The sequence below is a fragment of the Pristis pectinata genome, chromosome 11 (assembly GCF_009764475.1).
Source record: "Pristis pectinata isolate sPriPec2 chromosome 11, sPriPec2.1.pri, whole genome shotgun sequence".
NCBI lineage: Eukaryota > Metazoa > Chordata > Chondrichthyes > Rhinopristiformes > Pristidae > Pristis > Pristis pectinata.
In genome coordinates this window covers 38,272,317-38,299,985 of record NC_067415.1, presented here as the reverse complement: position 1 = coordinate 38,299,985, position 27,669 = coordinate 38,272,317, and the positions used below count along the sequence as shown (strand labels likewise).

Sequence of the window (27,669 nt, the reverse complement as noted above, 5' to 3'; positions counted from 1 at the left end):
ATGTTTGTCCAAATGGCTGCCGCATGGAAGTGGATCGAAGATGTCTTTGGAACAACATTAAAAAAAAACCTGATCATGTGACATCACTGACCAGAGTAACAGTGTTTATTCAGTAATATCACATACCTTCCAGTTCAGCGGGGAAAGAAAGAAAATGAGTGCCGGTGAGACTCAACAATCAGATTGGCACTGGAGTATTGGCCCCAGTTCTCCAATCAATATGTGGTATTGGCCCTTGCGGAATGACGGAGACTTCAGAACAAGTCTCTCAACAGCATTGTTCCTGGTAATAGTGGTAACGTGCTTACAGATATGGGGTCAGGTGGATTTGGGAATAGATCAACATCGGAGTTATTACAGTCTCTCCCCTGGCTGGGATAACCCAAGTCAACGTCACCTCTGCTTTTTCCATTATCACTTATATTCATAAAAAACGAGTGCTCTCTTTCACTCAAACTCCTCTTTTCTTTCTAATGACTGAAATTCCCATTGGGTTTACCTCACCGATTTCCTGCAAGTTATTTCTCGCATATTCTAGCATCGTTTTCAGTTTCTCACCATCTGGTGCTAGAACTTGTAACCTCCATTTCAGTAATTTTGACAACTGATTGCTAGTTGTGGTTAGTTAAATGTTGCGTTCATAAAATTATTCCCAACTTGCTTGCTGACTTCTGATTTCTTCAAAACTGATATCAGCGAACATTTCTCTACGTTCAATTTAGTCTCCGTGTCCTTGCTGTGGTTTGCAGCAAGTGCTATGTATCTCCTACCTTTTTCAACATAACTTTTCTTATCAAATGTCGGCACAACATAGTGGGCCGAAGGTCCTGTACTGTGCTGTAGTGTTCTATGTTCATAGATATGAGTTTTAGCGAGGTGGTCACACCTAAGGTACAGGCAGAATGTAGTTCAGTGACCAACAGGAAAGCAAGAGGGAGTAGGCAGATAGTTCAAGATTCCCCTGTGGCCGTTCCCTGTATAAACAAGTATACTGTTTTGGATACTATTGGGGGGGGGGTGGAAATGACCATTCAGGAGAAGGCAGCAGGACTGGCTCTGAAGCTCAGCAGGGAGGGGTGAAGGCAGAAAGGACGATAGTGATAGGGGACTTGATAGTTAGGGGGGTGGAGAGGAGATTCTGTGGCTGCAAAAGAGACTCTGGAATGGTTGTTGCCTCCCTGGTCCCAGGGTCCAGGATGTCACAGAGCAGCTACAGAACATTTTCAAGGGGGAGGGTGAGCAGCCAGAAGTTGTTGCGCATGTTGGCACAAATGACGCGGGTAGGTAAAAGGATGAAGTCCTGCGGAGTGAATATAGGGAGCTCGGGAAGAAGTTTAAAAAGCAGGACCTTGAGGGTAGTAATCTCTGGATTACTTCCAATGCAATGTGCTAGTGAGGGTAAGAATAGGAGGATATGGCAAATGAATGTGTGGCTGAAAAATTGGGACAGGTATTCAAGTTTTTGGACCACTGGGATCTCTTCTGGGGCAGAGGTGACCTGTACAAGAGGGACAGGTTGCACTTGAACTGGAGGGGGATCAATATCCAGACAGGCAGATTTGCTAGTGTTACTAGGATGGGTTTAAATTAGATTGGCAGGGGGGCGGGATCCCAAGCATCAGGGAGGCAAATGAGAGGCTGGAAAATGATGCAGGAGTCAGTGACAGTAAGATGAATAGGATGACAGGTAGGAGAATGGCCAGGAGCGAGGAAAGCCTGTTTCAAAGACTCCACTCACCCGGAACATTCTCTCTTCTCTCCTCTTCCATCGGGTAGAGGATACAGGTGCCTGAGGGCATGTACCACCAGACTTAAGGACAACTTCTACGCTACTGTGATAAGACTATTGAACGGTTCCTTTATACAATGAGATGGACTACAACCTCACGATCTACCTTGCACCTTATTGCACTGCACTTTCTCTGTAGCTGTGACACTTTACTCTGTACTGTTACTGTTTTTACCTGTACATCAATGCACTTTGTACATCAATGCACTTTGTACTAACTCAATGTAACTGCACTGTGTAATGAATTGACCTGTACAATTGGTTTGTAAGACAAGCTTTTCACTGTACTTCGGTACAAGTGACAATAATAAACCAATACCAATACCAATATTTATTTCAATGCAGGAAGTTTGATAGGTTAGGTGGGTGAACTTGGGGCCTGGATAGCTATGTGGGTCTGGGATATTATAGCCTTTACAGAAACTTGGCTAAGGGAGGGACAGGACTGGCAGCTTAATGTTCCGGGGTACACGTGCTTTAGGTGGGATAGAGGCGGAGGAAAGTAAGGACGGGGAGTTGCAGTTTTGACTAAGGGGAATGTCACAGCAGTAGTCAGAGATGAAATTACTGAAGGATCATCCAGTGAGGCTTTATGGGTAGAACTGAGAAATAAGAAGAGGATGATCACATTGTTGAGATTGTACTATAGGCCCTCAAATAGTCAAAGGGAATTAGAAGAACAAATATACAGGGAGATTGTGCAGAGTTATAAGAATAATAAGGTTGTCATAGTAGGGGATTTTAACTTGTCTAACATAGACTGGGACTGCCATACTGTTAAGGGCTTAGATGGGGTGGAATTTGTTAAGTGCATTCAGGAAACTTCCTTTGGGCAATATATAGAGGGCCCTACTAGGGAGAGGGCAAAGGGAGAGGGTAATAGTGTGGGGCAGGTGACTGAGGTGACAGTGAGGGAGCACTTTGGGACCAGTGACCAGAGTTCTATCAGTTTTAAAATTGTTATGGAAAGCGACGGAACTGGTCCACAGATTCAAGTTCTAAACTGGGCAATGTGAATTTTGATGGTATGGGACAGAAGCTTGCAAAGGTTGATTGGAGGAGGTTGCTTGCAGCCAAAGAGACCACAGCAAGTGGGAGGCTTTTAAAAGTGAGATAGTGAGAGCTCAAGGTCTGCATGTTCCTGTTAGAGTGAAGGACAAGGCTAGTAGGAGCAGGGAACCCTGGAATGACGAAGGATATTGAGGCCCTGGTCAGTAAAAAGGAGGCATAGGTCAGGTACAGGCAGCTGGGATCAAATGAATCCCTGAAGGAGTATAAGGGATGCAGGAATGTACTCAAGAAGGAAATCAGAAGGGCAAAAAGGGGGCATGAGATAACTTTGGCAGAGAAGATTAAGGAAAATCCAAAGAGATTTTATGTTTATTTCGGGGAAAAATAGTAACCGGATAGAGAATGGGGCCCCTCAAAGACCAAAGGGGACATCTTTGTGTGGAGCCACAGGAGATGGGCAAGGTCCTTAATGAATATTTTTCCCCTGTTTTTACTGTAGAAAAAGACATGAAGACTTTGGAATTAGGAAAAGTAAATGTTGGGGATAGTCTACATTACAGTAGAGCATGTGCTGGATGTTTTGAAAGGTATGAAGGTGGACAAATCTCAGAGCCTGACTAGGTATATTCAAGAACACTGTGGGAGGCTAGAGAAGGAATTGTGGGAGCCCTGGCTGAGATATTTGCATCATCGTTAGCCACAGGTGAGATGCTGGTAGACTGGAGGGTAGCGAATGTTGTGCCTTTATTTAAGAAGGGCGGCAAAGAAAAACCTGGGAACTATAGGGCGGTAAGTCTAACATCTGTGGTAGGCAAGTTACTGGAGAGGAATCTGTGGAATAAGATGCATGTACATCTGGAAAGACGGGTTGATTAGGAGTAGTCAGGATAGCTTTGTGCATGGAAGATCATGTCTTGCGAACTTGATTGAGTTTTGAGGTGACCAGGAAAGTCGAGGGCAGGGTGGTAGATGTTGTTTATATGGACTTCAGTAAGGCCTTTGATTTGAATTCTCCTACTTTAAGTAATCCCCACATCCCTTCCCCCCCACCCCCACCCCCACCATGCTTCTTTTCTTCCCTTTCCTATCTGTTTTCTACCCCTTTTTTCCCTCTCTCCTTACCTTTGACCCATCCCCTGGTGGATCTGCTCTCCCCTCCTCCCCCACACCTGCCTATCACTATCTCTTACCTGCATCTACCTATCACCACCTTGTGCCCATCCCACCTCTCCTCTCTTGTCCACCTATCACTGCTTTGCTTTTCCTTACTATACAGTGGGTTTCCCCTTTTCCTATCTTTAGTATTGAAGAAGGGTCCTGATCCGAAACATTGACCGCCTGCTTTTCTGCACAGAATCTGTCTGGACCTGCTGAGTTTCTCCAGCATCATAGTGTTTTTCATTCAGGCCTTTAAGGTTCCACATGGTAGGCCGCTCTGGAAGGTTAGATTGCATGGAATCCCAGGAGAGCTGGTTAATTGGATACACAAATGGCTTAATGGTAGAGAGCAGAAGGTGATGGTAGAAGGTTGTTTTTTGGATTGCAGGCCCGTGACTAGTGGTGTGCCTCAGGAGTTGGTGCCAGGCCCATTGTTGTTTGTCATCTATATCAATGGTCTGGATAAGAATGTACAAGGCATAGTTAGTAAGTTTACAGATGATACTATAATAGGTAGTATAGTGGAAAATGAAGGAGGTTATCAAAAATTATGGGAGATCTTGATCAGCTGAGTAAGTGGGTTGAGGAATGGCAAATGGAGTTTAATTTGCTAAGTGTGAGTTATTGCATTTTGGAAAGTCAAATCCAGGTAGGACTTTCACAGTGAATGGCGGGCCCTGGGGAGTTTTGTAGTACATGGTTCACTGAAAGTGGAGTCACAGGTGGACAGGGTGGTGAAGAAGGCTTTTGGCATGCTGGCCTTCATAAGTCAGAGCATTGTATAAAAGTTAGGAGGTCATAGTGCGGTCGTACAGGACAGTAGTGAGGCCACACTTGGAGTATTGTGTCCAGTTTTGGTTGTCCTGCTATAGGAAAGATGTTATTAAACTGGAAAGTGTACAGAAAAGATCTGCAAGGATGCTGCCAGGACTTGAGGGACTGAGTTATAGGGAGAGGTTGGACAGGCCAGGACTTTATTCCTTAGATCATAGGAGACTGAGAGATGATCTTATAGAGGTGTATACAATCATGTGGGGCATGGATAGGGTGAATGCACTCTGTCTTTTTCCCAAAATTTGGGTATCAAGAACTAGAGGGCATAGATTTAGAGTGAGAGGGGAAAGATTTAATAGAAACTTGAGGGGTAACTTTTTTACACAAAAGGTGATATCCATATGGAAAGAGCTGCCAGAGGAAGTGGTTGAGGCAGGTACAATAACAACTTTTAAAAGACATTTGGACAGGTACATGCATTGGAAAAGTTTAGAAGTTGTGGGCCAAATGCTGGCAAATGGGATTAGCTTGGATGTGGCATCTTGGTCAGCATGGACCAGTTGGGCTGAAGGGCCTGCTTCTGCGCTGTATAACTCTGACTCTATACTGTTCCAATGGCCTCCAGCATAAACTCAAGAAAAAGCACCTCTGCATCCATTATATGGAATGATATTAGTTAACACATTGGGACTTGGTATTGACTTTAACTATTTCAGTATCCTTTTGTTTCTCTCCATACATGTGGCTGTATCTGTTTCAATTTTTCTCTCCTCTGCCTTGAGTGTTTTTTAACGTAATTGTTACCTTGACAACTTTAGAATGCAGTCTATCTTGGACATTCCCTCTTCACTCCAAAACCCTCCCACAAATTCTCTGCAACTTAACATTCTTGTTTTAGAGTCACTGAGTTTTCCAAAATTGAAAAAGGTCCTTCAGACCAATTCATCCATGCTGACCAAGGTACCTTCCTGAGCAAGTCCCATTTACTTGCATTTGGCCCATATCCCTCTAAACCCTTCCTATCCATGAACCTGTTCAAATGTCTGTTAAGCATTGTAATTGTACCTGCCATCACCACTTCCTCTGGTAGCTCGTTCCATATACCCATCACCCTCTATGTGGAAAAACTTGCCCCTCAAGTCCCCTTTAAATCTTTCCCCTCTCACCTTAAACCTATGCCCTCTAGTTTTTGACTCTCCTACCCTGGGAAAAAGACTGTGACCATCTACCTTATCTATGCTCCTGACATAATTTTTATAAACCTGTAAGATCACCCTTCAGCCTCCTTCACTCCAGGGCAAACAGTCCCAGCCTACCCAGTCTCTCCTTATAAATCAAGCCTCCCAGTCCTGGCAACATCCTTGTGAATTTCTTTCTGTACCCTCTAGTTTAGTCACATCTTTCCTATAGTATGGCAACCAGAACTGCACACAATATTCCAGGTGCCGTCTCACCAACGTCTATACAGCTGTAACATGATACCCCAACTCTTGTACTCAATTACCCGCCTGAAGGCAGGCATTCCATATCTCTTCTTCACTCCTTTGTCCATCTGTTTCACCACTTGCAGGGAACTATGTAGTTGTACCTCTGGATCTCTCCGTTCTACAACACCCCCCCCCCCCCCCCCCCCCCCCCCGGGCCCTGTCATTTAGTGTAAGTTCTGCCTTGGTCTAACTTCCCAAACTGCATGACTGCACTTGCCTGAGTTAAATTCCATCCAACATTCCTTCGCCTACTTTCCCGGATGATCTGGATCCTGTTGTATTCTAAAACTACCTTCTTTCACTGTTCACCTTGCCACCAATTTTGATGTCACCCACAAACTTGCTAATCATACCAAATTTTTAATAAAGATATCAAACAGCAAAGGACCCAGCACTGATCCCTGCTGCACACCACTGGTCACAGGCCCCCAATCTGAAAAACAACCCTCCACCACCACCCTCTGTCTCCTACCACCAAGCCAATTTTGTATCCAATTGGCCAGCTCACCCTTGATCCCATGCGATCTCACCTTTCAGACCAGTGTACCACGCAAGCCTTGTCCATCTAAACCTTTCCCATCCATGAACCTGTCCAAATGCCTATTAAAGATTGTAATTTCTCATTGTCCCCTTTCTGCTGAATGGCCCTTGGCTGAAAACATTGATTCTTTTTTCTCTCCCCCCCCCCCATTGATGCTGCTCGATCTGCTGGGAATTTCCAGCATTTTCTGTTTTATTGCTTGAGATTCGGAGCATCTGCAATTTTGTGCTTCTGATATAATAAACAGCCGTAGGAGATCAACATGGGCGGCGGCTTAAAGGGTATGCTATCTTCAAGAGGCTTCCAGCCATAACCCAGACAGTTCATCAATGGAGGAGGACGGGTCTGCTGGGGGGAATGCAGCATTTCTCCCAGTGTAGGAGGACAGGAACTTGAAGAACAGGTAAACTGAAAGTGATAGCAAAAATAATACCAAATGCAACATTCTGCAATACCTCCCAAAAGTCACAAAATGGCAACGTATGTGCATGTTGTTACTGCATGAGTCTCCCTCCTATTCTTGCTAAACAGTAATAACCTTTAAGATCGCCCAACGTAAACTCAGCACTTTGCGTCTATAATTATTAATAGGCTGAACACCCAAACGACCCCACCCCCACCCCCTCACCAGTGCCCCGTGTAGTTCTTCAATCTTCAGACTTGTTACTAATGAATCACTCGCAGTGCTGGGCAAAGATCCATCTAGTGTCCGCCACTCTTCACTGAGAGCAAGTCGGAGCGGAGGCTGACGTTCGCTTTCTTCGGGAAGTCATGAAGAATTCAAGTTCAAAAGTGATAGTCGTCGCCAGGTTGCTCAGTACTCTGGGGATTATTTTTTCCCTGTTGACTTTCTGCACCAACTGCTGGCTGCTCGCTACCGAAACCTGTGTACTGCCAAAAAATGACACAGAACCGGAGTTCAGTCAGGTCTGTGAGTTATAGCTCAATTTGTAATCTAAGCACGCAGTTTGAAGAGAGAAGTTAAATGGAAGATGTGGATCGGTCATTATTATTTATGGTATTGGTTTATTATTGTCACTTGTGCCGAGGTACAGTGAAAAACTTGTCTTGTATACTGTTTGTACAGGTCAATTCATTACACAGTGCAGTTACATTGAGTAGTATAGAGTGAGTTGAGGTAGTACAGGTAAAAACAATAACAGAGTACAGAGTAAAGTGTCACAGCTAAAAGGAAGTGCATTGTAAGTAGACAATAAGGTGCAAGGTCATAACAAGGTAGATGGTGAGGTCAAGAGTCCATCTCCCGGTATAAGGGAACCATTTAATAGTCTTATCCACAGTGGGATAGAAGCTGTCCTTGTGATAGATTAGAAAAAATTGGAACTTGAGTCTAAATTAAAAATCATCTTAAAGAGATGGACAAGGGTACTCGTTACTGTTATTCAGTGTAGAGCTTGTGCAATTGTTTAGTGGATTTCTGCACATCAGTTGATCAGTGCTGGGCGCAAGTTTGCAGTTGCATCACTCGCTCCCTGCTGAAGGCAATGCCAAGCCTCTGGTTACTACGGATGGCTGTCTTTGCTTCATCCTGAAATGAACCAGCAGCAGGCGCTAATTTCACTGATAATATGTTAGTCACCTATTGGCCCTCAAAGGACTAAAGGAAATGCTGGAGGCACTCAATAACTGAATCAAGATAAGTAGGAAATACTGAAGGTAGTGCAGCTGAAGATTTAGAATCATCTTGGGAATGTGAGAATGTTGAAGTGGTGGTCAGTTAAGTGACTTGCAAGTGGAAGAGTGAGACACTGATGTTGGCCATGAAGGCAGGAGAAGAAATTAAACAGGTCCACACCAAAGCTTGGTGCACCTATCAGCATAGAGCTCATCCTCCTGGCACCTCAAGGAATGAGAAATGATTCACCAAAGAGCTTTAAAAGCGGAATTTTTGCTCCAAGATATTATAACTGATGAATTCAGATGAAAGAGGCAGTGGGGGAAAAATTCTGTGTAATGCTTGGAAATGAGGGAAAAAACCTTCAAATCCCAGCCATAAGAAACTGTACTGTTAAAAATAGTTAATGAATAACACTGTACAACATATTATCAAACAAACTTGGGGACATGACTGCTTAATTTCAGAGTAAGCTGAGACTGTCTTGCACTGAGTTTTTTTTAAAATTACCTCTCCCAAATAGGTTTAACTTTTCTTCATATTGTCATGTTAGCATTTCCCATATCAAGATTGTTATAATCTGATTTCTTCGTTTAAATGCATTAAGGAATGAAGTTATTTGCAAATGACTTAAAACTTAATGCTAAGTTACTTTGCAAACAAAATGTAGACCCAAAATTATTTTGAGTGACCATTGCCCACTTAAGTGTTAAATTACACTTGTGACCAAGATAAAGATAACTGAGCCCGTAGTTTAAAACTTGATACTTGTGTCAGTTTCAAGAGCTCTGCCTGCAAAAGAAGTACCTCCAATGTAGTAACCATATACCCTTGTTTATGAATGGATACAATGCTGGTATTTCAGAGGGTAGCTGTTCTGGCCCACAGGATTGATGTACGGTTGTCTGTATGTGTCCATGCGACTATATGTGCTAGGTCTGTGTAGAAGAGCCTAGTCTAGTCTTCAACCCTCTTGGGTCTGCCTGTCATTGGAACCAGACCAAGCTTCAGCAAATCCATGGCGTAGCTGGTGTACAAAGACCACCCCATAATAAAGGAATTGATGCACAGGGATGTTCCACTGCTCAGAAGTAATTGGGAGCAATTAATCCTTGAAGCTGAGGAACTGCTGAAGAAGGAGAAGACAATGAAGGAGGAAGATGATGATAACAATGAACAAGGGTGTTAAATTAATAAAGCCAGCTTTAGAAGAGTCACAAGCTATGTTAGTGTACTCTAGGGCAAGCATTTGTATAGACAAAGTATATTTATAAAATTGATCTTCTCCTTTCAGAACTTTCTCTAAACGTAAGAACTCATTCAAATGATCTGTTAAAGAATCTTTCATCTATTTAGAATAAAGTACATTTTGGTTAAAAAAAATTTCTGATTGTTGCATATGTTCATTTAAACCCAATAATCTGGAAGATACCGGCTAAGTTCTCCTGCTTCTCCAAAAACAACTGTATGGACAGTATGATATTGAATCAGTTGATATTGAAGTAGATAGGACAGCATAACGTTGGGATAGTTACGTTATGATAAACTCAGTAAATTCGTCATTAAAAGTTAGGGCTTGCCCATCACAGTCTAATTGAAATGTTATTAACTTAATATATCTAATCATTGATAATTGACTTACAATTTTGGTATCCACTTCTTTCAGATATTAATTATTATGTAGCTTTGAAAGTATTACTTTTTCTGTCTCTTTTAGCTTTCCCTCTAGTGCCTCTCATTCTTTCTCTTTCTCTCCCTCACTTTCTTTCACTTCTCTTTATTTCACTGGATGAAAGTGTGCCTAATAACTTCTATAACAGTTTTTGGTGGTGTTCATGCTAATTGTTTTATTGTTACTGTAGCAATGTGGGAGTATGTACAGAACAACAAATGTACAGAACAACTATTGTGACATTATCTGCAATTGTAATTGAAACAACGACAAATCAGTTAAAATGATCTAAAGTTTAATGGATGTGTATTGCCTATTCCAAACTTGTTTGGCGAATTTTCAAGTGGAGACTAGAATCTGTGAAGGAGAAACAAAACAACTCATAAAGCAAAACAACTCTAGCCCTGGACTGGGTTTCATATTTCTGTTCTTCAGCAGATCTGAGTCTCATTTACCCACAGATTACAAAAAGATGTGTTCATTGGCAGAGGGACAGAGGAAGGGATAGCATATTAACCCATAATGATACAGATGAATTGTTTAGCTTTAGGAAACTGGGTAACATGTTTAGCTGCAGAACATGGGTGATATTTTACCCAAAGTGTGCCAGCAATAAATTGCCCTGAGCATTGAATGCTGATTTAAATCCTACTATGATCCATTTCTTTTGTTTCCTGCCTTTTTCCCTTCAAGCAGATGTGGTTGTTCTTCTCCCCTCTCAGCCTAGATGGGGCTCTTCATCTCTCCTCAGCCCAGACAGGGCTCTGACCCTTCCCTCTTGGCTCTACCATGGCTCTGCTCCACTTTCTTAGTACAGCCATGGCTCTGCTCTTCCCTCTCGGCACAAAACATAGCTCTGCCCCTTTTCTCAGCATAGCTGTAGCACTGTCTTTCTCCTCTTAGCTCAGCTATGGCTCTGCCTCTCCCTTCTTGCCCCAGCCACGGCTCTGCCCTCTGTCCCATGCTGACTCTGCCCCTCTCCCTCCCACCCCCCCCCCCTCAAAGTTTACCGTGATCCTGCCCCTGTCTATTTCTCCTACCTTTTCCAGTGCTTCATTTCCTCTGCTTATGGATCCTGCTGATGCCCACGGACTCACCTTTTGTGACCTGGCTTTCAAACAGATAAAATTGTGAGAGGTTTCTGTTGACATCAAGCCTTTCAACAAAAATTCACTTTTTCTGTTCTTTGTTTCTCTTGGCTTGGTGCCTTCTTTCACTGTTAAATGTAGTCTGCCTCAGTTTGATAAAAGTTGTAATTGCTCAGTAATAAGTTGTTGTAACTCTCTGGGTATTCACTAACTCCAGGAAACATGTCAGCACACTTTGTATCACACCAGATTCCACCCATTTTCCTGGAATGTGTCTTGGAGCTGACTTTTTTTTCAAAAAATTCAGAAGAGATTTCATAGAAATTTCATGGCATCTGGAAGGTTATTTTTCTGATCTATTTCCACAGCTCTTGGCTAGCAGCAAGCCACAAGTGTACTGAAAAACTTTTGTATTTAACTAGAATCCTAGAATTACGCAGCACAGAAACAAGTCTTTTTGGCCTACCTCGTCCATGCTGACTGTAATGGCCATCTGTGCTAATCCAATTTGCCTGCATTAAGCCTGTATCTTTCTAAGCCTTTCCTATCCAACTACCAGTCCAAATGCCTTTTAAATGCTGTAATTGTATCTGCTTCTACCACCTCCTCTGGCAGCTCATTCGAGAGATCACCACCCTCTTGGGGGGGGGGGAGGGGCTGGGGGGCAGGGGGGAGGGGGCAGTGAGGGCAGGAGAGGGGGCGGGAGCAGGGGGAGCGGAGGGGGCAGGGGGGATCTTTCCCCTCCGATCTCCTTTTAAATTTCTCCCTTCAGACCTACTGGTAGGTTAACTGCTTAATGTAAATTACTCCTATGTATTTGAGTAGTAGGAAAATCAGGGGAGATGATGTTGCATGCGAGAGAGAATAAGTTGCAAGGAAATAGAAGGGAGAGGAAGACCAATGGGCTTGTTTTGCTGGGAGCTGGCATAGACCAGAATGTAAGTATGTAATGACATCTTGTACCCTGTGGAATGTTGTGAGACCCAATAGTAGTCCGATGGACCTAGTTGTGTGCAGGAAGAGTCTCCAGTTGCAGCAGCTTGGATCTGGTTTTTGGAGCAGGAATGGTAGCTGGAGTTACTGTGGTGCATCTGCAAGGCCTAGAACTTCATGGGTAGTATGTTCTAGTGAGGTGTCGCACCACAGCTTAAAACCTAATGGGGATAAATGAGTGACCACCAAACAAACTAAGAACAGCAGGTGAGTCCATGTACACAAACAAATTTTCCTGTTTGGATCTTACTGGGGGTGATGGTTCCTCAGGACGGGAACAGCCAGAGCTGTGAGACACACGAGTTGCTCAGCTGAATAGGAGGGGGACAAAGCAAAGCGAGAAACAGTAAGGGGTGGTATAGCTGGTAGGACTGCTGCCTCAGTTCCAATGACCCGGATTCAATCCTGACCCTTGTTGCTGTTTATGTGGAGTCTGCATGTTCTCCCTGTGACTGTGTGGGTTTTCTCTGGATGCTTTGGTTTCTTTCTACATGCCAAAGACCTGCAGATTGGTAGGTTATTTGGCCACTGTAAATTGCCCCTAGTGTAGATGGGTGGTAGGAAAATTGGAGGAGGTGATGTGCATGTGAGAGACAATAAGTGACAAGGTAATAAAAGGGGGAATAAGATTGGCCTTGTTTTGCTGGGGGCTGGCATAGTGTAGGTGAGTGATATAATCTGGGGGAATTTAGTGGTTGGTATGTGGAATGAGCTGCCAGTGGACAATTAGGAGGCATCTGGATGAGTTGAGCATAAAGGGTTATGGAATTAATGCCGTCAAGTGGAATTAGTATAGATGGACATGATGGTCATCACAGTGGGCTGAAGGGCCTGTTTCTGTGTTGTACAACTCTATCACTCTATGATTCTTAAAAATGAGTGGCAGATTGGGTTAAAATATGGACAAATATTAAGAGCAAATTTAAAGGTAATACTTAAATGCACACAGCATTTACACACAATTGGATGAATCAATGGCATAAATAAAACTAAATAGTTGTCATTATTGAAAAGTTGCTACAGGGTGACCGAAACTGGAATGCTCAAGGGTGTTTGACACTTAGGACTGTCAGGCAAAATGGAAAAGAGGTAGGGAATTGCTATTGATGTGTTGGAAGCAGCACAGTAGTGTGACTGGCTTGATATCATGACAGATTTATAATCAGTGTGAAGCTAATAACAGCAAAGGGCAGAAAACATTGGAGGGAGTTATCTATGGGCCACCAAACAACAGTTGTAATATTGGGACCAGCATAAATTGGAAATTAGGCTATGAAATAGGAATAACACAGTAATCATGGGAGAATTAATCAACATGGAGACTAGATGTTTAAATTATGGTAACATGGTGGAATATATGGAGATGGTTTTCTAGATCAATATGCTGAGGAAACAGCTAGGAAAATGCTATTTGAGATCTAATGTTGTGCAATGAGAAAGGATTAATTAATAATACTAAACTAAAGGAGTATTTAGAGAAGACTGATCATAATATAGTAAAATTTGTATTAGGTTTATAAATGATTGATTCAATGTGAAACCTGGGTTTTGGGCTAATTGAAGGAAACTATGAAGGTATGAGGAGCAATTGTTGACTGGGAAATGGCTAGCATTTTGAAAAAAAATGCACATGGTTTACTGAAAAGGATGTATTTCTTTAAGGCACAAAAACCCAATATAAAAGTGGTCCATCAGCAGCTAACAGGAGAAAATAAAAGATTGTACCAACATATGAATTAGGAGTAGGAATAGGCCACTTGGCCCCCTCAAACCTCTACATTATTGACTAAAATCAATATTGTCAGATTGTAATCTCACCTCTACATTTCTCCGTTTGCCCAGTTACTTTTCATTTGCCTTGCTTATCAAGAATCTATCTCTGCCTGCTTTTGTGTTCTTTCAAAAAGAAAAATCCAAACACACTTATAGGAAAAAAAATCACGGCAACTCTGCTTAAATGGATCTCCCCTTGTTTTTAAAGAATGACCTTGTACCTCAAGATTCTCACATGAGAGGAAAATCCTTATCACATCTACCCTGTCAGGATTTCCAATTAATTTGGCTCTATGTCTTCTAAACTCAAGTGGATACAAACTTAGCATATCCAACCTTTTCTCATAAGACAACCTAGCCATTCCACATTCAGGATTCCAGCATCAGTGACAAAAACACAAAACATTTAGAAGCACTCAGCAGGTCAATCAACATCAGCAGGGAGAGAAATTGAGTCAATGTTTCCAGTCAAGGACACTCATTAAAAAAAATTGAGAGAGCAAGTCTGCTATGTTGTCAAGAGAGGGAAGGTTGGAGAGAGCAAAAATAATGTTTGTGATAGGCTAAAGTTGTCAATTGCTTTAAAAACAGGCAGTTAGAGACAGAAGAGAGGAAAAATAAGAAATATATTGAAACAAAGTTATAGCCATATCTGTGGAGAGAGAACAAAATATGTGGTTCTGAAATCATTCAATTCAATATTAAGCTGCAAGGGCTGCAACACGGCCAGATGGAAAATGAGACCTTCCAGCCTTTTGTTCTGACTCCAGGATCCTTGCTTGGTGATTCGCAGTGTATGTCAATGATATGACTGAAGGGGGCCAAATGGCAAATTTGAAGTTAGTTGATAAAACATAAGGTAGGATTGTGATCTGGGAGGACATTTTAAAGAGGTTTCACGAGGAATTGGCAAGCTGAGTGAGAGAACAAGAATATGGCAGATAAAATATAATATGGAAAATGAGGTCATATGCAAAATGAAAAAGTAGATTTTGATTTTCAAAAAGTCACTGAAAGCTAACATGCAGCTGTAGCAAGCAATTAGGAAGGTAACTGATACATTGGCTTTTATAGGGTTTGAGTACTGAAGTAAAGATGACTTACTGCATTTATATAGTAAGTCAAAAATATTGGCTCTAACATCATCCTACCCTCAAAATCCACCTCCCACCTGACAACTGTGTGTTCACCTGGCTTAGCTGTTGTTGAAACTGGAAACTGAACAATATGGGACCACCATCATCACAATTCTGTGTGTCTGGATTACTCATTCTACAATCTCTACAATTCTCTTCTTCACATGGAGATCAGTCTTAGGCACAGAAGCCCTGTTAGCTTTAACAATTTGTGGAAATTCTGAGGAAAATCCGGATTCCTGCTTCAGTAGAGTGCCTAGTCTGTTAAAATTCAAAACACAAGCCTTGTTAAATGCAGCTTTGTTAAGAAAAAGTAAGCCCTGCTGTTGCTTAGCACCAAGACAGACTGGACCTGTAATATGAACAAAAGTAATGGGATGTTTATTTAGCCAGAGAATGCCAAGTGAAGCAGCAAAAAAGCAGAGTACAGTGTATTAGATGGCAGATTTTAGAAACATTTTTTCAAGGCCATGTGTACTTTGAAAAGGCTTTAGCATTTAACTGGAATATATTTTATAAAGAATCCTGAGAATGAAACTTAAATTATTAAGTAATCATAATTACTTTGTAAATAATGCCATGGATCTTACTGTTCATAATGTTGTATACAGTTGTGTGAATTTGATTAAGAACCAATTTTTAGTCTGCAAGTGTTTGACTTGAGCAGAATAACTGGAACACTAAGAAATTAATATGCTTCCATTTATTTCGCATTTCTCAAATGCATTTTTTTTCACTCAAATTACATCGTGATACAAGTTCTTTAAATATCATTATGCTACCTGTAGCTAAATCTTACAGTTTCATATGAGAGGATTCACAGGTAATAGAGGATATCATTACATAATATCATTCTGATTCAATTTTATCATTGCTCACAAGGCTTTCTTCTGTAGTTTACTTGTATTACTCTTCTGCTACTCTAAAACCATCTTTTAAGTTGTACCTAACAGTTGATTAAATGCAAAGAATAAAATGCACATTCCATCTCAAATAAATAAAATATTCTGTTATCCAGTGAATTATGTATTTTGGAGTACTAGCATAAATTTTACTAATGCTCTCTGCTGGAATGGAGCTTTCACTGTGAAGTACAGATGAGAATTAAGTGTGGAAGCAAACACATCTTACAGGATGCGCCAAACTTTTAAGAAACTCATGTCACTGTATAGCTTGCTGGGTTTCTTTCCTGGACTGTCTGATGATACCCCAGTTTGGATTGCATTCTGGAACTGAACATTACTTCTAACTGTAATGTATGGACTCAGGAGCAAATTCTCCTTTTTCCTGTCATTTGTGTTGCTATCACTTTCATTTCCTGATGTTTTGCATAAAATTTCTAAAATAAAATGTTTTACTTTTTTTCTCAATGCACTTAAGGCTGAAGAGTCCTTATTCCCCATTTGACTGGCGAAGGCCATTTCACTATTTCCCATTAATATTGAGTCCCAAGGGTGTCATCATGCCCAGACCAAAGGAGAGATGGTCTTCTTTGAGTTTATATTGGGCAGGCCTCAGACAGAGAGATCCAATTCAAGAATTAAAGTGGCAGGTGGCTGGAAACTCAATGAATTGAACAGAAGTGTCCTGCAAAGTGATCACTCAATCTTCTCGTCTTCACCCTCCACTGCACCGCTTTCAATGCTAAATGGATGATCATCATCGATACTAATCAGCTCCAGCATAATGCCATCACCAAAAGCACCTTTGCTTCTCTCCCTCTTTTAGTATTCTGAAGAGACTGTTCCCGCTGCAACAGCCTAATTCACTCTACACTGATCCACACTTTGTTCCCATTGCATCTTCTCATGCAATTCCTGTCCTTTTACCTCCTCTCCTCCTGTCCAAGGCCTCAATGCTTACCTCAAACATTCTTCCAGCTGAAGCAACAATATACCTATACATTCTTGAATTCAGTTTATTCCATTTGGTTCTCATTATGTGATCCCCTCTTGATTGATGATCTATTTGTGGAACGCCTGCATTTCAACATTCGTACTGCAAGCCTGTCCCCAAGCTTTTGGTTAGCTGTCAGTTTTGGTTACCTTCCCCACACCCATTCTTGCCTCTCTGCCCTCAACTTCCGAACCTAGTTCAGTGAATTTCAATGTGAGCTCAAGAAATTGCATTTCATCTTTAGTTCAGGCACCGTACAAGAATTAGAAACATTGGAAAATTTTAAGAATTTCAGATAATGATATCAATATTCCAATTTCCTATCTCCTTTAAACCCATCTCTTTACTTTTGACATTACCAATGCCTTTCACTTTGTACTAGCATCCTGTGTGCCGTTCACTTTGTCTCGTCTTCCATGCAATCACTGACCTTTATGTTTGCTCTTTCATGGTGTATACTGAACATGTTCAGTGAGATCAATTAGCATACCATGGAGGATTGATGTTACTTCCATGTAATTCTGCTGTGGCTTTTTTTCTGTGAGAGGTGTGGATTACATTGGACTTCACTGGAATAGTCAGGGGCAGACAGGCTAAAATGGGAATGGGGCAGCTGACTGGAAGTGATAGGTAACCAGAACTTGGGGTCAGGCTTGCAGTTCAAATGCAGGTTTTCCATGAATAGGTCATCCAATCAAGAGATCAGGAGAGAAACATATACATTTAACTGGAGGCCTGCTTCAGCTAAAGGCTCTCTCCCTCCTGGAGACACTGCTAAGGAGCTGGAGGCATCCATCTTATTTGAGTTAAGTTTCTTTGATTTTCCACCCTTCATGATAGCCCCACCCTTACTCACCTTCTAGTTCTCTATAGCCCCTTAGATCCCTTCCTGTTCCCCTCCTTGATCTTCCCCTCAGCAACTCAACCAACTCCTCGACTAATTCCTCAACCACCTCCTCAACCCCCTGTCACTTTGACCTCCCTCATCATCTCTTCAGCATCCTCCAACCTGAGCACTTCCATCCCTAACATCCTCAAGATGCATCCCCAACACCCTCACCAAGTCCTCCCAGGGCAATTTCTCTGACCCCCAACTCTATAATGCTCTCCGAATCATCCAATCTTCACCAAGCATTTTCCTCACTCACCCCCAGTCAGCTTCCCAGTACACTTGGTCTGCACGCTAACATCAGTGGTGGGAAAGTAACTGGAGGAGATCCTGAGGGATAGGATCTACCAGCATTTGGAAAGGCAATGACTAGGGATAGTCAGCATGGTTCTCTGAGTGCGAAATGGTGCCTCTAAAATTTGATTGAATTTTTTTAAAGAGATTATGACAAAGATTGATAAAGGTAGATCAGTAGACATTGTCTTCATGGACTTTAGCAAAGACTTTGTCAATGTCTCGCATGGTAGGCTGCTCTGGAAGGTTAGATCACATGGGATCCAGGGTAGCTAGCCAATTGGATACAATTGGATACAATTGGCTTGGTGGAAGGAGACAGAGGGTAGTAGTAGAAGGTTGTTATTCAGATTAGAGGCCCATGACAGGGATTGGTGCTGGGTCCACTTTTGTTTGTGATCTAAATTAATGATTTGGATGACAACGTAGTTAACATGGATAGTATGTTTGTGGATGACACTAAAATTGGTGGTGTAGTGCACAGTGAAGAAGGTATTTAAGATTACAACAGGATATGGATTGAACGAGGAAGTGGGCCAAGGAATGGCAGAGGGAATTCAACTCAGACAAGTCCAATGTGTTGCATTTTAGTAAGTTAAACCAGGGCAGGACTTTCACAGGAAATGGTGGGACCCTGAGAGAGTTACAGGACAGGGAGACCTGAGGATACAGTAATATAGTTTCCTGAAAATAATGACAGAGGTGGACAGGGTCGTGAAGAAGGCAATTAGCATGCTTGCCTTCATTGGTCAGGGCATTGAGTACAGGAGTTGGGACATCATGTTTCAACTGTATAAGTCATTGCTGAGACACACTTAGAGTATTGTGTGCAGTTCTGGTCACCTAACTATAGGAAGGATGTCATTAAGCTGGAAATGGTGCAGAAAAGATTCATAAGGATGTTATTGAGACATAAGTTATAAGGAGAGGCTGGAAGGCTGGGACTATTTTCCCTGAAGTGTCAGAGGCTGAGGGGTGACCTTTAAAGAGATGTATAAGATCAAGAGGGGGCGTAGATAACATGGATGGTCACAGTCTTTTCCCTAGGGTCGGTGAGTCTAAAACTCAGTACATGGTAGTGTAGCAGTTAGCATAACGCTATTACAGTGCCAGCAACCTGGGTTCAATTCCGGCCACTGTCTGTAGGGATTTTGTACGTTCTCCCCATGTTCTGCGTGGGTTTCCTCCGGGTGCTCCACTTTCCTCCCACATTCCAAAGATGTACAGGTTAGGAAGTTGTGGGCATGCTACATTGGCCCTGGAAGCGTGGCGACACTTGCGGGCTGCCCCAGAACACTCTACGCAAAAGATGTATTTCACTGTGTGTTTCGATGTACATGTGACTAATAAAGATGAGAGGGGAAAGATTTAAAAGGATCCTGAGGGGAAACTCGTTCACACAGAGGGTGGTGAGGATATGGAATTGCTGCCAGAGGAAACTATGGATGTGGGTACAATTACAATGTGCATGGATAGAAAAGATTTAGAGGGAAATTGGCCAAACGAAGGCAAACAGGACTAACTAGGATAGATATTTTGGTTGGCATGGATGGGTTGGGCCAAAGGGCCTGTTTCTGTGCAGCATAACTATATGATTCTGCTCTCTGCACTGGTGGGTAATCACTGTGGACAGACCTGTGTACGTGCCTGAGATGTGGGGCCATTTCTAGAATTCTCTATGCTTTGGGTTTAAGAACATCGGGCCCTCGTTGAAACTTGGCATTTGTCCCTCTATTATCCTGCTGCACCTGTCCGATGTATATTTTTCCGTATTGAATTATTCATAGGCCTTTATCAAACATTTTCTAATTCCGATGAAAGGTCATCAACCTGGAACACTTATCTTGGGTCCTTTTGAGTCCTGAAGAGGGGGCCTGACCCAAAATATTGACCACCTGCTTTTGTCCACAGATGCTGCCTGGCCTGCTGAGTTCCTCCAGCATCATCACGTTTTTCATTTAGATTCCAGCATCTGTAGTCCTTTATTTCTCTACACTTATCTTGCTGTTGACTAAACCTGTTGAGGATTTCTAGTTTCGTTTTTGTTCCTATTGCAAAATTTATTGTCGATACTAGATTTCCCCGGAGCATCAATAATTAACCATGCAGTGTGTATGGAATCACATGTGAGCAAAGGAGGGTGAGAGAGTAGGTGGAGGTGAAAGATTTCCTTCCAGATTTCCAATGGCTTTTACAGTCATTTAGGCATGCAACTTACCAGATATAGTTTTCACACGTTATTGTGGTATAATTCTGTTCAAAGTCCTGGATGATTGGGTCACTTCCTTAATAACTTCACTACTATACTCACTGTACAGTAGTGAACTTACAACCATGGGAACATGTCTCAACAAACAAGCAGAGTGTTCACACAGTTTGTTGCATAACTGATTATAGATAACCAATTGCACGTCATATGGAAAATTTCTTTACATTTTTCTGCAAATCAAAATCACTCACAAAGTCCTAGTGTATGTTGGGTCAACAAATCAATGGAAAAATTTTAGTAATGCCACGTTTTGCCACTAATCTTCTTACTTTTTCCAGCAGCATATTTCTCAGTCCTGACTTGAGATAAACTGCAAAAATCTGTAGACACTGTAAGCAGTCTCTCTTAAGTTTTCATATTAGATATCCTTGTTCTTGATTTCAGTTCCACTCAGTGGTCTATTACAAGATATCTAAGAAAATGTATTTTTTCCATAAAGTCCACAATAAATTTATCCAGGCAAAATGATAATTCCTGGAAGTCTCCAAAAACCATGCTTGATGCAGTGTGGACGTAGCGACTGAAACTCATAAGGCTCATTTCAACAGTACCTCCCACGTCTGACACATCTTTCATAAAGATGTTCAGGAGCAGCAACATCATAGGAAAAGCATCACTTTTGTGTCACTCATCATTCTGGCTTGATCCTGTATCCCTGCTCCCTCACTGCCATGGTCAAAGTCCCAGAATTTCTGCTAACACACCCAATACATGAACATCATTGTGTCAAAGAGTGCAGCAGACTCTTTTATCATTATTCCAGGGCAACTAGGATCAGCAACAAATATTATTTTCCCAGCAATGCCCACATCTGAACAATAAATTATCAGCATAAATTCATTTTCTTGAAATATTCATCCTGCAAAACTGTAAATGAATAGCTGGTGAAATTTCTTTATTGGTTTTATTATGGAGGTCCCACTGGGAGGGAGCCAATCTTTGAAATTCTCTGTATTCCATATACATTTGAATCTTCATTGGTTACAGCTAGATTGGGTTCTTGACGAGGCCTAAAGGTGGCAAGGAAATGTTAGTTGGTACTCTTGATTCTGAAGGTTATGGGTTCCAGAGCCTCCTGGAACTTGAGTACCTTTTCTGGTGTGGCAATTTAGTGCACTATTCAAGGAATTCTTTCTTGATGCTGATTTTTTTCAAGAGGGTGTGGAAGATCCCCATGCAATATTCAAGAAAAGAGCGAGACTTTCTGGCTAGTACTTAGCTGTCAACCTTTCATTGGTTGGCAGATTAACTAATTTAAAAACTCAACCAATAGAAATATTCAGCAGATCAGGTTACATATGTAGAGGGAATAACAGAGTTAGTACTTCAGATTACCGAACTTTCAACATTTCTGTTAAAACTTCATTTCCCGGGCATTATAGAAGTATCATGTAGTTGAATCATATCCAACAAGAGTGAGTCTAACCACCTAACATTAACATATAAAGACTTTAACATCACTGAGTTCCCCAATGCTGAGAATTCCTGCATTTCCTGTTCTTAGATTCTGACATTTTTGCTTTTCAATTGGTTAAGTTGTCTGATGCTGCAGGGGAACTTTTCTGTTTCCTGCTGACTGCTGTTTCTGTGTTCTCAGTAACAATGACTGCACTGTAAGAATGATCTCTGTACACTTGCCCTTTAGATGCCCATCGTCTCAGAAGCCAATCTTCATCCAGTTCAATTCACTGCACATGCTTTCACAAAATGGCTGGTTATACCAGAAACAACAAAGAAGGGAAATGACAGAAAGCTGTAGTCTCAAAGACTGATAGTCTAGAACTAACTGTACTTCTAACCGAGCCGATCCAGTGCAGCCACAATTCCAACATCCAACTGGCACAGCACCGAACTGGCAAGGTGTCTGAGTGTGCCCACAAAAAGCAAGGCAAATCCAGCTCCACATATTACTTCTCCATTGGTCTATTTTGAAACACGAGCAAAGTGATGGGGAATGTCATCGAGAATGCTTTTAAGTAGCATGTGTTCAGTAAAAATCTGTTCACCAGTGCTTAGTTTAGGCTTTGCCAGGACCACTCAGTTTTAGACTTCATTACAGGCATAATTCAAGTTGAATTACTGAGGTGAGGTGAGAGTGATTGCCCTCGACATCCAGTCAGCATTCGTCTTATGTGGCATGAAGGGCCTCTGGGAGAACTGAAGGCAATGAAGATTGAGGGGAAAGTACTGGTTGGAGTTGTACTTTACACAAAGGAAGGTGTTTGAAGATACTAGAGGTCAATCACCTCAGCTCCATCACATTGCTCCAGAGTTCTTCAGAGGCAGTTTCCTGGCTACTACAGAAGTACTGAGCAATGATCATATTCAACAAGAGAGAGTCTAATCACCTAACTTTCAGAGGTGTTCCAGCAGCTATCAATATATTGCCATTATCCAGGTCGCCATTGACTAGAGACTTAACTGGACCAGTTACCTAAATACTTTGGCCATCAGAACAGGTCAGATGCTTGACATTTTGTGGCCAAAGCCTTTTCTCCATCTCAAAGACTTGTGAGTGTGATTGGAAGACAAACTGTCATTATTTTTTCTGGGGTGTGGGGGTGAGGAAGGGGAAGGTGCAAGGGGTGGAAGGGGTGAATAATTTAGCCTGGCTTTATACTTGGGCTCCAAATGAGTCAGATCATTTGCATATGTCTCCACCCTCTGAAGTTACCCCAATTGCCATAATTCTCAGACATTCTCAATTCTTAACTACAGTGGGATTTCCTTTTATTCTTCCATCTAATCATAGATCATAGAGAGACAAAGGACAGAAACAGGCCCTTTAGGCCAACCATCAAGCCCCCATTTACACAAATCCTACAATAATCCATATTTATTTTTCCCACATTCTCATAAACAACCCCCACCCCCCCAGATCCTACCACTCATCTACACATTTTGGACAATTTACAGTGGCCATTTAATCTACTTACTATCTTAGGGATGTGGGAGAAACTGGAGCACCTGGAGGAAGCCCACATGGTCACAGGGAGAACGTGCAGACTCCACAGAGACAGCACCAGGGGTCTGGAATGGAATTAGGTCTCTGGTGCTATGAGGCAGCAGATGCACTAGCTGTGCCACCCTGCCACCCTGCCACCCCAAGCATGTCCTACATGTCCCAGCACTTTTATTGAAGACAACTGTGATATAATTCCATACTGTTTTATTACATGAGTGCTTGCATACAATAGTCATTTCCACTTTATTGGCAAGTTCAATTCAATTTCTTCCTGTGACCAATAATTGATTATAATGGTCTTATTTTGATAAGATATCTTTATTAGTCACATGTACTCAAAACGCACAGTGAAATGCACCTTTTGCTTAGTGTTCTGGGGCAGAACAGTTCTGTTCTGTCCAGTACTTTGCCAGGTCAGACAGTGCATGATTAGGATTCTAAACCTGCAGATTAGGAGGGAAGGAGTTACTTCTTTATAATTTTACTTTTATGTCTGTGTTTTTGTGTTTTTATTATAATTTTGTTTTATGCTTCATGATTTCTGTGTTAGTTGTTGTAAAGTCTCTGAATCTTGGCTCTCTCCATCTTGACTGGGAGAGTATACATGGACTGTGGCTGACAACCACAACAACTCTGGATCAGCAAGGATTTGACCATTACAGTACATTCTCAAAAGCTGGAAGATTTTATAGTCCGAGCATTTAGACAGTTACCTCGTCAGTTGCTTTATTTGCTGCTAATTTCTTTTTGACCTATTTCTTTGCTGGCTTTAAATTGACTAAGTTACATATAGATTTATTAATTCATTTACCATTGGCCCATAACCTACCAAAGTTCCTTACTCACCCAAATAAATCGTTGATGCTGCATTCAGCACACTTTGCTCTTAGCAAGGCCATACCGCTTGCATATAGAACAAACCAAGTGATAAAATTGTTTCATTTTCCTCATGACATAACTCTTCCTTTTTCATAGTTTCACAGTTTCAGATCCTGTTTCGTGGTCAAGTTCCTTTCCAGTAATTTTGAAGGATTTTATTGTTCTAATTTATTTAGTTAACCACATAAGCATGCCATAATTTGTTTGCACGCAAGCATTATTTTTTCCAGTTTACTGTACGTATGAATTATATGCTCTTTTCAATATTTTATATTTCATTTATAATTGCAGTCTCTGAAAAACTTACTGATTTACTTCTTGAGTATCAGGCCATCATCTGCCTCAGAGTTTAAAGTGTAAAAGATTCCTTGCTAAGGATGAAAAAGATGTTGTTAGATGAAATTGCATCTGAGATAGTCAGCCACTACCTTATGTTTCCACTAGAACTCTATCCATAAACACAGACATGCCTGCTTTGGCAAGTTCATTGTCCTTGGAGGCTGCACTCTATTCAAAAGGGAATTTGTAAGTAGAGTATAAATTGAGCAGTAAGCTTTTCATTTACAGCCAGCACCCAAACAAAATAAAGGGAAGGAGCTGGAGGAGATTTCTGGTGAACCATGTTTTTGAAGGCAGTTAGAACCTTACACAAATTTTCTTAAACATGAAGGCTAATTCATTCAATGCATCAATAACCTTTTCTGTATTTGTACCAAACAACAGCCAAACATTTGTTCCTAAATCTTAAGTTGCCTCAATAATAACAGCAACATATTCATAAAACTGAATAATTTTGGATCTCATTTCTTATATGCTAAACTTTATATTACATTATCCTAAGAACACTGTCCGGATATTTGAAGTAAATACTAATGAAGTTTTGTTTTCTTAAATTTAGCCATTTTTTTTCTTTCTCCTGATTTCAGTGTAAAATATGAGTCCCTTGAACACATTCTGCTTCCAGTGGTGGGAGGAGGTGAGACGATGACTGCTGGGTTCCAGCAAGATGGCTCTCTGATTTTTGTTGCATGTCATGTGAAGAACCAGCAAACCTTTTGCTGTATGCACTGAGACAGAGGCCATGTAGTTGTAATTGGTGGTAATCTTCGTTGGAAGAGGGTCCTATAAGATTATGATCCTACTGTTATGAACTTTCACTAGTTGTCAGATGACAAAATGCCTTTGCACATGGAGAAGCAAACAATGAAAGGAGCTAAACTGTGGATGCTATGTTCACTTGATGTTTGCATACTCTAAATGATTGCATTATGATAATAGGCAATGCAGATGAAAGGAGATTGACTAGGATGGTCACAGGACTAAGAGCCGCTTAACATTCATAAGATCTTTTTCCTCTGAAACTTGGAGCAGCAGGTTTATTGAGGCAAATTTCACTAATGATCACAATTCATAGTTCATTTGTATCATGGATTAGATAGAATCACTTGTGCTGACCAACTACCCAGAAGTGTTTCATGATAAATGAGGAATCTTTCAAGATATGAAAACCAAGGTTCATCTAGAGGAGTGTTCTACACTTATGTCCTTCAAAGCAAAACCTAAGCCTTGCAGTCTGAAGGAAAAAGTTGGGAAGAACTGAAGAGACACAGGAAGCAACTTTAATCAATCCAATTGAATTTTTGGATTTGGCTGAAGCAGTTGTTTCTGTAGTAAGGACAGATGGCACCATTGCAATTTGTGGAGACAGTCACCCCCAATCCCTGACAGATGATTTGTCTGCTCAACTCAGAGGAGGTTTTGCAACCTTTGCCATATTGGATAGCTCAGAAAATCAAACAGTAAAGATGGGGCAGAAAAGATTGCTAGGAACTGTATAACAGTCCCTGAACAGAAGAGGTGTTGCAGAGCACAGGAGTACTCATGAAATTAGAGATGCATGTAAAAAGAGTATTACAAATAATCATGGGGTGGGGGGTTAGAGGAATTAATCTACATATAGATTGGATAAACCAAGTTAGCAAGAATAATGGGGAGGACAAATTCACAAATATATAACAGATTATTATTGGATCGGTATGTTGATGAACCAACAAGGGAACAGGCTATTTTAGATCTAGTATTGTGTAATGAGAATGGATTAATTGAGGATATAGGAGCTAAGGGGCTCTTTGGGAATAGTGATCATCATAAGATAGAATTTTGTATAAAAATTGACATTGATTTAGTTCAATCCAAAACCAGAGTCTGGAATCCAGAGCTTTTGAGTGCAAGGATAGACACCTTTTGCTCCAATTATATAACACCCTGGTGAGATTGCATCAAGAATACTATGCTCAGGTCAGGTATCGCTACATAAGGAAGGGTATACCTGTGAGACAGTGCGTGTAGCAAAGGTTCACCAGGCAGGTTTGTCACATGAGGATAGATAACGTAGACGAGGCCTATTATTGCTTAAATGAAAAAGAATGAGAACTGACCTCATTGAAATGAGCTGAATTTTTGCTGGGCTTGATAAGCTAGACACTGTGTTAATATTTCCTCCAGCAGGAGTGTGTATAACAAGGTGTCATTGTCTCAAAATATGGGGTCAACCAGTCAGGCCAGTGATGAGAAGAATTCTCTTCATCCAGAGGGCAGTGGACCTTGAGAATTCTCTATCAAAGAGGCCTATTGTGGCTCAATAACTGCATATATTCAAGATGGAACTCAATAGATCTTTTGCATTTGGAATTGGAAGAAATGGGGTTAGTACAGAAAAATTAATCCAAGGCTAGATCAGCCATGATCTCATTGAATGATGCAGTAGGCAGAGGTGAATGGCTTAATCCAGCTTCTAGTTCTTATGTTAAGAGCTCCAAGGATTTTCCAGAGGAAAACAGATAGCTTCGTTCAGAGAGAAACAAAGGACTGCAGGTGCTGGAATCTAGATGAAAAACACGACGATGCTGGAGGAACTCAGCAGGCCAGGCAGCATCTGTGGAGAAAAGCAGGCGGTCAAATTTTCGGGTCAGGACCCTTCTTCAGGACTGAAGATAGGAAAACGGGAAGCCCAATATATAGGAGGGAAAAGCAGAGCAGTGAAAGGTGGACAAAAGTGGGGAGGCAGGGTGGGCACAAGATGGTGATAGGTAGATGCAGGTAAGAGATAGTGATAGGCAGGTGCGGGAGAGGAGGGGAGAGCAGATCCATTGGGGGATGGGTCAAAGGTAAGGAAAGAAAGGAAATAAAAAGTAGAAACAAAGAGGTTAGGAAAGGGAAGAAGAGAAGAAGCATGGTGGTGGGGAGGGGTTACTTAAAGTGGGAGAATTCAATGTTCATGCCATTAGGCTACAAGGTTCCAAGATGAAAAATAAGGTGCTGTTCCTTCAGTTTGTGCTTGGAAATCTCCTGGCAGTGGAGGAGGCCGAGGACTGACATATTGTGTGGGAAGGGGTGTTGAAGTGACTGGCAACGGGGAG

The 27,669-nt window shown here is 41.6% G+C and overlaps 1 protein-coding gene across 1 annotated transcript in view; it reads left to right on the top strand.

Moving 5' to 3' along the window:
- The first annotated feature begins 7,424 nt into the window (after positions 1-7,424).
- Positions 7,425-27,669, top strand: part of LOC127575991 (transmembrane protein 182-like) — a 56,468-nt gene continuing 36,223 nt past the window's right edge. The window contains exon 1 of the mRNA XM_052026310.1: positions 7,425-7,687. Within this exon, the coding sequence (XP_051882270.1) occupies positions 7,532-7,687 (156 nt within the window). The 5' untranslated portion in view covers positions 7,425-7,531. The remainder of the gene's footprint in view (positions 7,688-27,669) is intronic.